This window comes from Pristis pectinata, chromosome 4 (genome assembly GCF_009764475.1).
Source record: "Pristis pectinata isolate sPriPec2 chromosome 4, sPriPec2.1.pri, whole genome shotgun sequence".
NCBI lineage: Eukaryota > Metazoa > Chordata > Chondrichthyes > Rhinopristiformes > Pristidae > Pristis > Pristis pectinata.
The window spans coordinates 78,795,138-78,811,423 of record NC_067408.1 but is presented as its reverse complement, the minus strand read 5'-3'; the positions used below and the strand labels follow the sequence as shown (position 1 = coordinate 78,811,423).

The 16,286-nt window shown below is 42.9% G+C and overlaps 1 protein-coding gene across 2 annotated transcripts in view; it reads left to right on the top strand.

Annotated features, from left to right (window-relative positions):
- gk (glycerol kinase) overlaps positions 1-16,286 on the top strand; it is a 406,492-nt gene that overhangs the window by 311,619 nt on the left and 78,587 nt on the right. The window contains exon 1 of one of the 2 annotated variants that reach the window (XM_052015178.1): positions 5,339-5,555. The exons of the other annotated variant lie outside the window; for it this stretch is intronic. Coding sequence (XP_051871138.1) covers positions 5,502-5,555 — 54 coding nt within the window. The 5' untranslated portion in view covers positions 5,339-5,501. Of the gene's footprint in view, positions 1-5,338; positions 5,556-16,286 lie in introns of those variants that run through there. 2 annotated transcript variants of the gene reach the window in all.

The window sequence follows — 16,286 nt, the reverse complement described above, 5'->3', positions numbered from 1 at the left end:
AGTGCTGTCTGTATTTTAGTTCACCAGAGGGAGCAGTGGTGATTTCTGGATGAAAACATGCCCAGCATGAAATTGAACCAGGCACTTCCAGGCACGATCCATGTTGGCACAGCTGATATTTTTGCGGGGTCAGGTCCCGGTGATGTCAATCAATGTGCAATGTGTGTTTCAGCCCCTTTCGACCTAAATTGGGGCTCAAAGCTACATATAATAGCTGTTGGTACAGCATAGAAACAGGCTTTTTGGCCCACCACATCCATGCTGACCATAATGTCTACCCCTACAAATCCCATTTGCCTATATTAATTCCATTACCTCTATGCCCTGCTAATTCAATTTTTTGTCAAGATGCCTCTTAAATGTTGTTACTGTTCCTGCCTTCACCTCCTCTGGCAGTTCATTCCAAACACCGACGACGCTTTGTGTGAAAAAAATTACCCCTCAGATCTCCTTTAAACCTCCTCCATTTTAAACCTCCTCCATCTTAAACCTCCTCCATCTTAAAGCCATGCCATCTAACTTTAGAAAACAGACACTAGCTATCTAACCTATCTATGCCCCATAATTTTATTTTCCTCCATCACGTCACTTCGCAGCCTCCTTCGCTCCAGGGAACACTAACCTGGCCTATCCAATCTCTCCATATCACTAAAGCCTTCCAATCCAGGGAACATCCTTGTGAATCTTCTCTGCACCCTCTCTACCTTAATCACATGCTTCCTATGGTGGGGTGATCAGATCTGCACACAATACTTCAAGTGTGGCCTAACCAACGTTTCGTACAACCGTAACATGACGTCCCAACTCTTACACTCTGCCTCAGATGATGAAGATAAGCATGCCACGGGCCTTCCTTGCCACCCTGTTTACTGGTATTCCCATTTTCAGGTAATATGTACTTATAGGCCGAGGTCTCTCAGTTCAACAACACTCCCCAGGGCCCTGCTATTCACTGTGTATGTCCTGGCCTCGTTTAACTTTCCAAAATGCATCATTTTTCACTTGTCTGAGTTAAATTTGCTTGAGATTTAAAGAGAGACTTTGCAGGCAATGAGAGACCTGACTGGGCAACTTCAGAATTGATTGCTCCAGCACCTAAAGTTTGCAGAGTGCACTATACAGGTTGTATTATTTTAAGCATTTAGCTGTTGAGCTGTTCATCCAATGGGTACTGCTGGGGTGTCACTGTCTGAGGCTTCAGGGTAGAAGTAGCTAGCCACTCGGGGGGGAGCTATAAATATCAGGGCAGAAATAAAGCTCCAGCTGCATGGGTTCAATCCTGACCAAGGATACCGTTTGTGTGGAGTTTGCACATTCTCCCTGTGACTATGTGGGTTTCCTCCAGGTGCTCTGGTTTCCTCCTGCATCTCAAAGACATGCAAGTTGGTAAGTTAGTTGCCACTGTAAATTGCTGTGATCTGTGAGTTGTTGAATCAGAGGGAAATTGGTGGAAATGTGGGGAGAATAAAATGGGATTGGTGTAGGATAAGTGTTAATGGGTGCTTGATAGTTGTCATGGGCTGAAGGGGCTGGCTTGATGGTGAATGGCTACGAATCACGGGATGACCTCAATCTCCAAGTGCACGCCGACGTAGCCTGTCTGTTAGAGGGAACTTGATTTTGGAATGGAGCTGAAGAACTTTGAACAGCTTCCCATTCATCCTGTAGATTAGTTCCATTTATATGGTGAGGCCGATATTGGTTGTCCCTAGCTATTGTACCTGGTGAGTACCTCTTTAAATCACTGTGGAACATGTGACAAAGATGTTCCCATATTGAACTAAATTATTTTATGGTCTTTATTGGATAAATGTTCACATTCCTTGGTTCATTACTCAAAATACAGCCTACTCCTTTGGTTCAAGAAACAAGGCTGCAAAACTCAGATGAATATTAGTTTCTTGTAAAATATTCACTGGATTCCATTTCTTCATTGAGCCTTCATTCACCTTCCGTTTTCATCCAATCACTGACATGTACTACCATCCACTTCCCTTGCCAATTCATCTTTTATTTTATGTATTTCTGAGTTTTGCATTGAGCTATTAGATGCACTGTTTCACCCAGTTACTCTCTTGGTCTTCTCAGCTCTATGGGGTTATCTGTGGGAATTGTGAAAAAGAAGCATCTATTGTATTGTTTCCAGGCAGCCTAAAAATATATTTTGGATTAATCCCAAACCTAGCCCTTGGTCCATAGTCCTGCTGATTTTGGCCCTTCCAGTGTTCATTTAGGTACTTTTTAAGATATATGGGGAGTTTCTGCCTCCACCACCATTTCAAACGATGAATTCCAGACCCTCACCATTCCTTGAGTGAAATCACTGTTTCTCAACTCCCTTTTAACCCTTCTAATATTGAACTTATGCCCTGTGTTAGTGATCTCTGTGCTCAAGGAAAAAGTAATTTTAACTTACTCTTTCTAAGCCCCTCATAATTTAATAAACATCACTTAAGTCTCCCATAGATCTCCTTTTGTTCCGAAGAAAGCAATCATAACTAATATTCTCTATCTCTTGCAGCATCCTCGCAAAAGAATGTCAGCCAACCAAGTTTTAGCTGTTCAAGTTTATCGAAGGTGAATAAGGGGAGTCTGAGCAAAGGGAGGTTAGAATACAGAAGCAAATTATTTGTGTTCCTGGAAATCTGAAAAAAGTAACAGAAATTGTTGAAAATATGCAGAAGATTAGACAGCAGTCATGGAGAGAGAAACAGAGTAAACATTTCAATTAGGTGTCTAAGACCACCAAGCTAAAACTTTGGCTCTTTGTCCCAATCCACAAAATAGTGCCTTACCTGTTGAGTAGTTCCCAAGGACTGGAACAGGTCATCTGCAGGTATCAAAGGAGTGAAGGTGGACTTAATCAGCAGCTGAACGGGATTGTGAGTGGGCAATGTCATTGAGGTGGACAAAGGGGTCTTGGGAATGGGCTAAGTATGGAGTCAACCGATGCTCTTGTGTTGCTGACCTCAAGATCATGAAGGACAGTGAAGCTGAAGATTGATCTCACCTGGCAGTATAGAAGGATGAAATCTGTGGTTACAGATTGGAGATTACAACAGGAACCACAGACAATGAATTTGGTTTTTGCAATACTGAAAGAAACATAATGTCTATCCTCATTTCTCCCCACCTTCCAATTCACAAAAACATTTTCCATGTGCAGCAGCAATTTAATATATTACTTTTAATTTATCATCTTGCATTTGCTGCCAGTGATGTGGTCTTCTCTATGTCGGGAAGATCAAGAATTGATTTCATAACATTCACGTTCAGTTTGCAAGCTTGACTCCAAGCTTCCAGTTGCCTGGCACTTCCATTCTCTGCTTCATTCCCACTCTGACCTTGGCATCCTACACTAATCCAGTGAAGCTGAAAATATGCTTGAGGAGCATCCTCTCTTCTTCCAACAACACCAAATTATAGTCTTGCTGACAACATATGGATTTAATTGTTTCAAATATTCAAAATTTTCAGTATTTCTATTTCAGATTTCCAGTATTTCTTTGGTAATTTTAGCTGATCATTTGTCATTTATATATCCTCTAGGTTTTTGTTACCTTGCACAATTTGCTCTTCTGACTTCGACCATATCACGCAAGTGGCACAACTGATTAACCCACTGCTTCGCAGCTCCAGCTGCAGGGGTTCAATCCTGACCAAGGATACCGTTTGTGTGAAGTTTGCACATTCTCCCTGTGACCATGTGGGTTTCCTCCAGGTGCTCTGGTTTCCTCCCGCATCTCAAAGACATGCAAGTTGGTAAGTTAGTTGCCACTGTAAATTGCTGTGATCTGTGAGTTGTTGAATCAGAGGGAAATTGGTGGAAATGTGGGGAGAATAAAATGGGATTGGTGTAGGATAAGTGTTAATGGGTGCTTGATAGTTGTCATGGGCTGAAGGGGCTGGCTTGATGGCGAATGGCTACGAATCACGGGATGACCTCAATCTCCAAGTGCACACCGAAGTAGCCTGTCTGTTAGAGGGAACTTGATTTTGGAATGGAGCTGAAGAACTTTGAACAGCTTCCCATTCATCCTGTAGATTAGTTCCATTTATATGGAGAACTTATTGTGATGTACAATATTGCAGCAGGGAAGACTGAGAAGATGTTTGGTGTGATGGCATAGTTTCATTAAGTTTGGGTTGAGGTGGATCTTTTGGTTAAGATCATAGGTTGCATATCATTGTATAGAATGGAGAGTCAGCCACATTTGAGGATTCTCCACAATTTATCAATGGGCTGTTGTGAATTTGAAATAGATCATCTGCAGTGTTTGATGCTGTTTCGAGTATTTCTCTTGGAGTTGTAAAGAATTTATCTTGGTGAATGCTATGATTCGAGGAGAAGCTCTTTGGCCACTGGGAGCAGGTGGTCACAGAGAACCAGAGGGCTTGTTGTTTATCAGCTGGAATCTGGTCTTTTCAACCTCCTGTCAGGCTGCGGTTATGGTGAAAATAGATGAGGTGTGGTGCTGTGGAAAACTGTGTGAATCACAGAGTCTCCGTTCTGAAATTTTTTGTCGTACTACTTCCAATCGGGGCAGCTGGGCACTCTATCCTCGATAAGAGCTCCTCCATTTTTGGTGCTGAGTAGGATAGGCCCAGTCACCCCCTCGCTGTCTGTGGTTAGTGCCGCTTAAGTTAGAGCGACTATGCGTGGCTGAACAGAAGTGACCAATTGTCATCTGCGTTAGATTGGTCCCAAAACAAGGATGGCAGTAGAAATGCTGTCAATGTGAACGGGCCAAGATGAAAGTCATTATCAACTCATTCGCTGCTCTTGCACTTCTTCAACACAAAGGTCCTCAGATGACCTGCCGCTGCTCCATAACACTATATTACTAACAGTACAAGTTGACAAAGAGACCCTGGACCATGTGGGCTGTGTTCCATAACAGGATAGAGGAAGACATTGATGTTTAAATTCACTATTGTCTTCAGTGCACCTGTACAGCATTGGCCATCTGTGACCCCCACATTGGCATTGTCTGTATCACTGCAAGTCTTCTTCCATCCAGAAGGGCTGCCTTGGAAGAGGGCTGACGGGGGCAGTTGCAACATTGGCTGGCTGCATCCTCTCCACAGATGCTGCCTGACCTGCTGAGATCCTCCAGCACTTCTCCTGTGTGTGTGTGTGTGTGTGTGTTGCTCCAGGTTCCAGCACCTGCAGAATCCCTTGCATCGCAGGTAGAAGTGCATGCAGGTGAGTGGGGCCGCCCGCGACCAATCGGCTTGCGGCAGCCCGTCCTCGCCTCCCCGCTCATTGGCCCGGCCGCCTCAACCCGGGGGCCGCCGCCGCCGCCTTTTGCCTAATTGGCTGCGGCGTTTAGTGGGCGGGGCGATGACGCGCTATTGAGCGCGACGTGAGTGATGGGTGGAGCGTGTCACAAAGCTGGTCGCCGGGGAGACGGGGCGTTCGCCTAAATCGCCGGGCGGCGGCGGCGGGGAGGGAGGAGGGAAGGAAGGAGAAGCAGCAGCAGTTGGCGCGGCGGGTAACCATGGGGACGTTGGTCGGTGCGATTGACCAGGGCACCAGCTCCACCAGGTTCTTGGTGAGTACGCTGCACCTCCTCACTCCTGCGCAGGGGGCAGCCTGCCGGTCCCGCCGCGGGCATGCAGGTTGCTGCTGCCGCCAGGTTGTGCCAAATGCAACGTTTCCCCTCGGTGTGCGAATCCGAGCATTGCAGGTCCCCTGAAAGTGCCCTGCACTTGCAAAGGCAGCGCTTGTCACCGGCACTGCCAGCCGGAGTGAATCGTTCAACCCTTATCGTATTGTTGGATCTGGCGGAGGCACATTGCTGGGCAATGTTGGAACCAACAGCAAACGCCTGTAATAATGTTGCTATTTCTGATGGGTGCGCGTTTTATCTTCAAGTTATTGACTATTGTGCTATCATGTATGGAGACACAAGAGACTGCAGATGTTGGAATCTGACGCAATGCAAAACAGGTGTGGAGGGGAAATAGTCGATGTTTCGAATCGAGATCCTTCACTTGGACTGTCCATTTCCTCCCCACAGATGCTACCTGACCTGCTGAGTTCCTCCAGCAGTTTGATTTTTTTGCATGTTATCATATACGATGGGAGGACATTCACAAGAACGTATTGTAACCGGCATTCGCAGCCGGTTCTGATACATTCAATGGATTTGCGAGATTTTTAAAGCGTTTTTTTTCATAATTAACCGTGTGCGGTGGTGCAGCTTTGCATAACTGGCTGATTGTAGCCCGTACCGAATGTTGTAACGTGTTTCACTGACGTGAAAATAATGTTCCGTTCCCAATTCGGCCCGATCTCAGTGCAAGCTGACACACGCGTGTTTTACAAAAGGTTCGGTACAAATTGTTGTTGACACGCGCGATTTATCCAGTAATCCAACAAGTTAGGTCGCAGATGGAATATTACGTCCTGTTCTGACGCCCTTAGATGGGCTGCAGAAAAAAAAATAGCGTATTGTACCCTGGATGAGAGGCGCCCGTTCTTGGATAGATTAGAGAAGCTGGGACTATTTCTTTCAACTACAGTACGATGGAAATTTTCAAAGTTATACCGTGTCAGCAAAGGAAATAAAGAGAAACAATTCCTATTGGGAAGGGATGAGAATCAGAAAACAAAGGTTTAGGTTGACTGGTGACAGAACGAGAAGAGTTATTGTTGGAGAATTCCTCATTCATAAAGCAAATTGTAATGATTTGTATTGTTTATTAAAAAAGCTGAAAGCACAATCATTTGTCTTTCAGAACGAGTTGAAACGAGTTGTTCCTTTTATCACACCTTCAGTGTGACATGCGTGTTCAATCGATGATTTTTTTGTGCGAAGTTCTTTGCGTTAGCGATCAGTTTTTGAACTTTAGATTTATTTTTAGTTTTCTGAAATTATATCGAACTATAGCACTGTTTCTGAAGATTGCCAAAAGTGGGGAAAGTTGGGATTGCTTTGTCTCCAAATTTATTATAGAATGACCCTCTTCCAACGTCCATACTTGCACAAACATCAGACATTGTACAAAATATCCATTAACTTTTAATATCCTGTAGCATCGTGGTTATGTTAAAGGACTAGTAGATTGAAAATCCAGAGAAAATGAGTTTAAATTTTAACCTGGAATTCAGTTTCAAAAATCTGGAATAGAATGCTGCTACTATTTTAGATATCACCCTGCTCCTTTTGGGTTGTTAAAATTTAATTGGTTCATTAATACTTTTCGGAGATGGCTTTCCTTGCTCTGTGCTCTTTTTCTGTGTCGGCAATACTTCAACAAAATGGTTGTCCCTCAGTTGGGAAGCTAAAGTTGGAGGCAGCCATAATTCTATTAAAATTTTACATTTTAAGCTATAATGTCACTCTCTGAGAATGTCTGGCGCCATCCTAATGGATTCTGGTCGCCTGTAAGGCGGGCTAAGATTGGCCACAGGAGTCTGATAAGAATGCACTCTGATTAGCTGTCAAGGGATGTGCAAATGGGGCAAGCAAGTGTGCAGCCTCTCTGGCTTCCGCTTCATGTTATGAACGAAATGTGTATTTATGTATTCACTAGTATATGCACATGTATGTGTGTTCATATATACATGAATGCATGGATACATATTTGGTTCACAACAATAATGAAATCTAAATTACTCCTTGTGATATTGTTGGTGATGATGTGGTTCTTTTTTCCCCTCCCCTGCCCCTCTCCCGTTCCCATCTGCTCACTATATCTCCCTTATTTGATCCCCTTTCACTTTCCATTCTTATCAGGTGCCATAATCAGCAGTCCTTTGTTGCCTCCACCTATTACCTCCCAGCTTCTATCACTATCTCCACCTTCCCTCCCCCCCCCCCCCCACCGACTCCATCTGCCACTCAACCCCTCCTCAACTGGATCTGCCTATCACATGCCAGTTCTTGCCCCACCCTCCCCTCCTCACATCTTTTTCTGACTATCTCCCCTCCACTCTTTCAGCCCAGATGAATATACTTAATGACAGAGGATCCCCAGGTCTCTGAGAATTTGATAGATTTAGAGAAATGAGGTTTTGAAGAAATTAGTTTTATCTCAGTGCTGAATGGCTAGTCCCTTATTCAGAGTTTGTGCCTCTAGTTCCAGAAGCTCAATTGGAGGAAACAGCATCTGCCATATATTTCTCTCTCAGAATCTGGTGTCTAACTGAGATAACCTCACATTTTTCAAAAAGCTAGCATTGGCTAGTTTTTTTTCGAACTCTTCTCATCCAAGAATTAATTTGAGAAACCTACTCTGCACTGACTCCGAGACATATTTTTCCATGCATGTACTCTCTTTGAGGTCCCATACTCTTCTCAAGACTTCCTTCTCAGAGTTGCACAGCACATTCCCATGTGGTTTCTATTAAAAATATACAGCCAGGGTTTTCACTTGGGAGGGAAAAAAAACATTCTAGCTAAGAAATGGATCTGTGCCATTAAGATGGTGCCAAATGGGATTGTGCAGCATGCCAGCATTCTTTGCACTAGTAGTCCAAAACTCTTGTATAAAGGTTAACCTACTATTTGCCTTCCCAAATGCGTACAGGTTTGTTTGTCCACAAGTTTTCATTCTAAGATCGCTCTGTGAACCAAGTTTTAATAGTTCAGCAACTTTTTAAAACAAATCTGCTTTTCCTTCTGCTGAAGTGCAGAAGTTAATATTTTCCCAGATTATACATCACCAGGCATTTGCATACCCTGTCTTTGCACCATGACAGACTTTTTGCATCCAAACATCCATGCACCCCACCCTGTGAGCCCCTTCATCCATTGGTTATCTCTATCTGTGCCTTGACACTGATTCCACCTCTCTTCCTAGTGGCTGACTTGTGTTTATCTGGATTGCGTTCAGCCTTGGTGTTCTGCTGTAACCTGAACTGAGCTTTCAACCCTATATCTTTATTAAGGTTTCTCAGTTCCATTGGTGAAACTTTGTCAGCCTCTGCGCCTAATTCATCCCATCAACTGATGTGATCCACATTCATTCCCTGATCACCTCTTGGACTTGATTACCCCAGCTTCTCATCCTCCCATGTCCTATAAAATATACTTCATCCAGAAAGTTCTTCTATCTTAATCCTGGACTAAGGTTTATTAACGATGTCACTCCAAATGATGTGATGTATTTTCCCCCTTCAATTCAAATGCAGCTGTGACTCGCTCTGTTTGTTCTCTTCCATATTCCTCAGCTCCCTGACCTAACGGCTCGATTAGTCATGTATTCACTTACCCCACCCCCACCCCCACTCAGCTGTTTCAGCCTTGCAATGTGGAATTCTTTTGCTCGTGCTGAATTAAAGTAAGTCGGAGCACTTTTCTTGGGCTGTGTGTAATATCACAGTAATGCAGAAGGGAACTGGGGCAAAAGCAGCACACTAGTTGGGGAAAAATAAATTTGCTTCAGTGGGATGAGGAAGCAAAATAAAAGCCCAAGGCCATTGAAGCAGTCAGCTGCGGGCTCCAGTGGAGTCAGTGGCCCAGTGCGAACCAATCTCATAAGAGCAATGTGGTGAGGAAGGGAAGTTGAATTTGAGCAATCTGGATCATGAAAATATTTCATAATTAGGAGCTGAATGAGGAACTTCACTGCGTATTGTATTATTTTATGACCTGAAATAATGAAATTACCAATTGCACTTTTGACCTGATGAGTAAGTGGAGGGTGGGGATTGGAGTGATTATGCCGTACAAGAATGACTTGAGTGAATCATGTAAAATTTTTAAATTCTAGAACTGACTCAATCATCTTGTTGTTGAAACCTCCCCTTTTATCCCAAATTTGATATAGTCCCTATCTTTCATTTTGATAACGTTGTGCAGTCATGTCAGCAAAAGTTTTAAATAGGTTCAAAGTACCTTTATGTGGGATGATAAAGAGCAAGTTTTGTTCCTATTGCATTCCTTCTGAGAGTTGTGCATTGCTTTCCCACATGGTTCCATTAAAGAAAATACATCAAGCTTGGAAGCAAATTGAACTACTTAAAAATATCCTGGCCATATGTTGGATCTGTATTGTTGAGGTGTCATATAACTCGTTGGTTAGGCGGCACTTGGAGTTCTGTGTAGGGTTTGGTCACCTTGTTGCAGGAAAGACGTGGTTAAAGTGGAAAGAGTGCAGAAAAGACTTATGGGGCTGTTGCCAGGACTAGAGGGCCTGAATTATCAGGAGGGGTGGCCAGGCTAGGTCTTTATTCCTTGGAGCACAGGAGAATGAGGAGCGACCTGAAAGAAATGTTTAAAATTGAGGGGCTTAGATAAGGAGGATGGTAACAGTCTTTTCCCCAGGGTTGGGGAATCCAAAACTAGGGGGCTTAGATTTAGGGTGAGAGGGGAAAGATTTAAAAGGGGCCTGGGGGGCAACTTTTTCACGCAGAGGGTGGTGAGTACACGAAATGAGCTGCCAGAGGAAGTGGTTGAGGCAGGTACAATAGTATCATCTGAGAAGCACTTGGACAGGTACATGGAGTGGCGGGGCTTAGAGGGATATGAGATGAGCGCAGGAAATTGTGACTAGCTGAGTGGGCACTGGTCGGCATGGACTGGTTGGGCCGAGGGGCCTGTATCAGTGCTGTATTACTCTATGACAGTACTAAATGGTCGTTGTGCAGCATGGCAACTGTAGATTCAGTTGTGGGCCAGCAGCTGCAAAATTCAGTTAGTGATGAAGGTGTTGAGTGCTACTGATTGCCTGTTGTACAGCCTAGTATTAAAAACCTGACTTGACCCTGGTCAATTCAAATCCAAGCTGAGCCCAGGTACTTAAGTTTTTCACACCAGACTTAGGCCTTTGCAGGAATACTGCGCACATTTTGCTACTGATCAAGAACATAACATGCATGTGGTAACTTAATGCAATTTATTCTGACTTGGATAAAGTACTGAACCAGGCCACTGTTCCAACACAATCCCAAACATTTTTATCATAATATACTTCAGAACAGACCCAAACCTGAGATATGTAGCTTCTGGGCTGGTGGCCAAATTCTACTATGGAGGTCATTTGATTCAAGTTCTGCAGTTAATGTTGCTGTGGACTTCCAAAGGCTTTTTAAAAAGTACTGCAGAATAGAATTGTTAATGGAATTATGGACCTTGGAATAAAGCAAAAATGTAAGCAACGTGAATGCAAAATGAGCTAAGGGATAGAGTGGAAAAAAACATACAATACAGAACTGGAGATAAGTATACAGCCATGACTATCAGGTCTTGATTTTGGAACCTCCTGCGTTTTTAATATAAATGACCTGAACTCTTTTTTAAGTAGAAAGCTATGAGTTTATTGAGAGTCAAATGGCAGTGTAGAAAAAAGGACTAATTTCAGTCCATATCGATGAGCTCCATGGAAGATTGACTGTATTGTGCCCAGATTTGTGACTGACTCAAAAATAGATGGAAAAATAAGCCATGAGAATGACATGGAGATTGCAAGGGAATTATAAACTAGATAAAAGATGTGTTTGCAGGTATGCAATGGAGTGTGAAATGAGCAAGTATAAAATTATCCACTCTTAGGAAGAAAAACAGAATATTTTTAAAGAGAAAGTTATACATTTTTTTGGGGTGGAAGGGGTGTGGCTCTGTACACATCATAAAAAGTAAATCACATACGGTACTTCGTTATAAGGAGGCTGAAATACAAGACTAGATAAGCTTTGCTGAAATTACGTAGGACTTTGAGACTTGACCTGGAATGCTACATGCAGTTTGGTCTCATTGTGCATGGTTATACTTACTCGCCTTGATGTCACACAGGTTCACTGTATTGATTCATTGGTTGAGAGGGCTGTTTATTGAGGAAAAATTGATTAGGATGGGCCTAAAATATCACATTCAAAGGAATGAGAGGCAATGTCATGTACAGCTTCACAAAAAGATTGACATTGCGTAAATTGAGAGGCTGATTCCTTTTGCTGAGGAGTCCACAATAGGGGTGATAGACATCAGATAATGGACCAATCATTTTTAGATTAAGTTGAGGAGAAACCTCTGCGCTGAGGTTAATAATTGAATTTGACCTGGTTTTTTAAACGGGACAAGGTTGAGCAACGTTGTTGCCAATTTGGTAGGTGCCAGAGCGTTACGTACCAGCAACAAGAGAAACACAAACGAGCAAGGTTTCAACATTAAAACCTATTTATTAATAACTACTTGTAATAATAAGGGAAATAAAAACGTTAGATATCAGACATTGACCAAAATAAACCGAAGTGAACAGAAATGTGTGCGTGGCAAGTTCCCGAACCCCAAGTCTAGGAACAGTTCTCAAAGTTCAGTTCTGTCAGTCACGAAACAAGAGCAAAAGCTTTTGAAAACCACGTGAGAATGTAGAGAGAAGGAGTTTACAAATTCCACAACTTCCACGATGGAACCACTACGACACCCCAATCACCGAAGATCTCCGTTACTTTGTTCCGAAGTATCTTCCACACCGAGGGCACTCGATACGTGGCCGTCCGCAGATACACCTGATTCCCAGTGCAGGTTAACGACAAAGTGGACTCCACAGATTGCTCCAAAAATCCATGTATGGATTGTAAAGTGACAGTCACAACAATTGTGCATCACTGGTAGATACAGAAGCTGGCAGTCAGTGCTACCAGCTCGCTCTTGTTCTGTTCTGTCAGTGTCTGCAGTTGCCAGCACTTCAGTGAATCTGCTTTCAGACACTTGTATCAGTCCAGTTAGAGAAGCTTTTAGCTCCCACTCCCAACGATCGGACAAAACCACACGCACTGCCGTTCAGGTGCCTTAAAGGGACACTCACCGAGTAGTAACCTGGCTCGTAACAAGAGTTATAGCTGTACTGGAGCAACTTGGCCAGAGGTGTGTCTGATTCTCCAGAACATCGGTGGTGTGTCCAGTTTGCTCACCTGTTTATTGATATCATGTGGACTGTACTGAATTGACTGAAGATTGGCATCCATCCTGAAGTGAAGGTTGTGGATGCCAAGTCACTGAATGTATTCAAGAAGGAATGAATGGACATCAAGGCATAAAAGGCATTAAGGGGCATGGGAGAGAGCAGGAATATGATCCTGAGTGGCAGGGCAGGCTTTAGGGAGAAAATGTCCTCCTCATACTGCCATTTTCTTCTTTCTTTTTCAATCTTTTTATTAATTTTCAGATTAATACAGATTAATACATAACCGGTAATTATACACGTAATACAGAGATCGGGAGGACAATCATGACATATACAGGAAGTCCCCGACTTAAGAACGCCCGACTTACGAACATCCGTACTTACGAACCGACCCCCGTAAAGCCTAATATTTTAAAAGATCGAGTTACACACAATGGTTCGTACTAACGAACGGGCGGAATACTTTGCGCGACGCTCAAAACACTGCGTTTTAAGCGGTTTGTCGGCCAGTAATCATGGCTTCAAAGCGCAAATCTCGTGCAAGTGATGGTGATGCATCTAAGAAAAGGAAAATGATCATGATTGAAACGAAAGTAGAAATAATAAAGCGTTCAGAGAGAGGTGAAACGCCAACAAACATTGGAAAAACGTTAGGCTACAGTCGGTCAACGATCGGGACAATTATAAAGGACAAGGGGAGAGTAATGGAGTACGTAAAAGGCTCTGTCCCAATGAAAGCGACGATTATCACTAAGCAACGCAGTGGTTTAATTATCGAAATGGAAAGGCTATTGGTAATTTGGTTAGAGGATCAAAATCAGCGTAATGTTCCTATTAGCCTTGGCTTAGTGCAAGAAAAGGCTCGAAGCCTTTTCAGTGATTTAAAGGCTGCATGTGCGGCAAGTGAAGGTGCTTGTGATGAATTTGTTGCGAGTAGGGGTTAGTTCAACTGTTTCAAAGGGAGGGTAAATTTACACAATATCAAAGTGAAAGGTGAAGGAGCGAGTGCCGACGTAAGTGCTGCGAGAGAGTTTCCTGAAATGTTGAAAAAAAATTGTTGAGGAGGGAGGTTACGTGCCTGAGCAAATATTTAATGTAGATGAGACTGGCTTTCTTTGGAAAAAAAATGCCTGAAAGGACATACATTTCAAAAGAGGAAAAAACTGCTCCAGGGCATAAGACATCCAAGGATAGGCTAATGTTATTGCTTGGTGGTAATGCATCCAGGGATTTCAAGCTTAAGCCTATGCTTGTGTATCGCTCCCTAAGTCTGAGGGCACTTAGCCGAATCATCGAGGCATCTCTTCCCGTTATTTGGAGTGCAAACACAAAGGCTTGGTTAACAAAAGCTCTCTTCGAAGATTGGTTCCTGAACTTTTTTGTTCCTGCTGCTGAATGTTATTGCTTGGCCAGGAAGATTTACTTTCAAAATTCTCCTTGTGCTTGACAACGCCCCCGGACATCCAAGCACTTTAGATGACCTTCACCCCAATGTAAAGGTCATCTTTTTACCATCCAACACCACATCACTACTTCAGTCAATGGACCAGGGAATCATAGCCTCCTTTAAGGCTTACTATTTACGCCGGACCTTCTCACAAGCAGTCATGGCTACCCAAGATGATGCAATGACCTTAAAGGAGTTCTGGAGGAATTACAACATCTACGATGGCATCAAAAACATTGCAGATTCTTGGGAGGAAGTGAAGAAAACCAATATGAAAGGAGTCTGGAACAAATTGTGCCCCCAATTCGCAGATGGTTTTAAAGAGTTTACAGCTGAGGACATGCCGAAGCCAGGCAAGCTGTGGTTGATATTGGTAATAATCAACTGCATTTAGACATCAATGAAGATGATGTCTTAGACTTGCTTGAATCCCATGCCGAAGAACTGACCAATGAGGGCCTTATGGAGCTGGAGCAGCAGATGATAGCATTTGAGGAAGAAGGCTGGGACCAAAAAACCCCAGAACCCAAGAAGTTTTCGACTAAGAAGTTAGCTGAAGCCTTTCCTCTCATTGAAGCAGGGATGGCAAAGTTAGAGGAGCAAGATCCTAAGGCAGAGAGGTTCAACGAAGTTTACCGGATAGTTACCGACGGCCTCAGCTGCTACGAGGCCATTTATAATGAGAAAGAAGCAAAGCTTGATGTTTACTTTAAGAAATTGACTTCAGAAGTTAACCTTCACTCTACAGCAGCAGTATCAACCCCTGACTCTCCAGCACCAGGCCCATCATCCAATTAATAAAGTCATTTAATATCTAAACAGTTTAAGAAATGTTTCTTTAACATTTTTTATACCTAACACACACACACACACACACACACACACACACACACCCTGTCAATTATAAAGATTTGACTAATTGACGCTAGATGTGAACTGTACGTAACCATTCCGACTTGCATACAAATTCGAATTACGAACAGACTCAAAAACGGAACTCGTTCGTAATCTGGGGATTTACTGTATAATCATAAAGAATAAAAAAAATTCTAGGCCCCACGGTTTCTTGGTAAACGAATATATTACAAAAAGAAAGTCAAAAGGAGAAAGAAAAAGATTTATTATATTTAAAAAAAAACAAATCGGGGGAAAAAAATTGTAAGTAATAAAAACGAAACAAACTAAAACAAAAATTTCAAAAGAACAAAAAAACTGGACTGATATTTCTCGATGAACAAAGAGCATTATTATGTCGTCAACTCCGCTCCTCTAAATTCAAAGATTATTGAGCCATTTTGAATGTAATTGTCCCCCTATTATCTGAAGAATGGATTCCAGCATTTTTGCAATTACAGATGTTAGACTCAATGGCTGACAGATTCCTGATTTTATTTTTGTTGTTGTCTCCTTCCTTTCTTGAATAATGGTGTTACATTTGTGTTTTTCCAATCCTTTGGATCTCCCCAGAATGTAGGGCATTTTGATTGGTATAGACTGGTGTCTCCACATCTCTGCATCCACTCCTTTTAAGACTAACTGAAGGCAGTCTTCCCAAACCTGCCAGTTTATCAATTTTTACCCCATTCATTATCTCTCTAATCTGCTGATATTTGGATAAACACCAAAGCCTAATTTTGCGGGTGATGTTGCACTGGAGCGCTGGTGAGTTCCTCTTAATGGGTCAGTCTGTCTCCAACTTCCATTCTGTGCGTTGCAGCCAGAAGTCGGCCCAGCTGCAGATCAGATATCAGTACATCTGACTTCTTGCTTGACCATTGGAGTTGGCTCTGAGTTAAGGAGCAGAGCACAAATATCATAAGCTGAGGGTGCTGATATGCTTGGCAAATGCCCCCCTAACTATGCACCAGCCACATGTGCAATATATTGTGCAACTCCTTCATTCATTTGAATGGGGTTACTGTCTTTGGTTGGCAAGGTAAGGGGAGATTGTTTTTCTTAATTGTTCTTAATCTTTTTAATTATT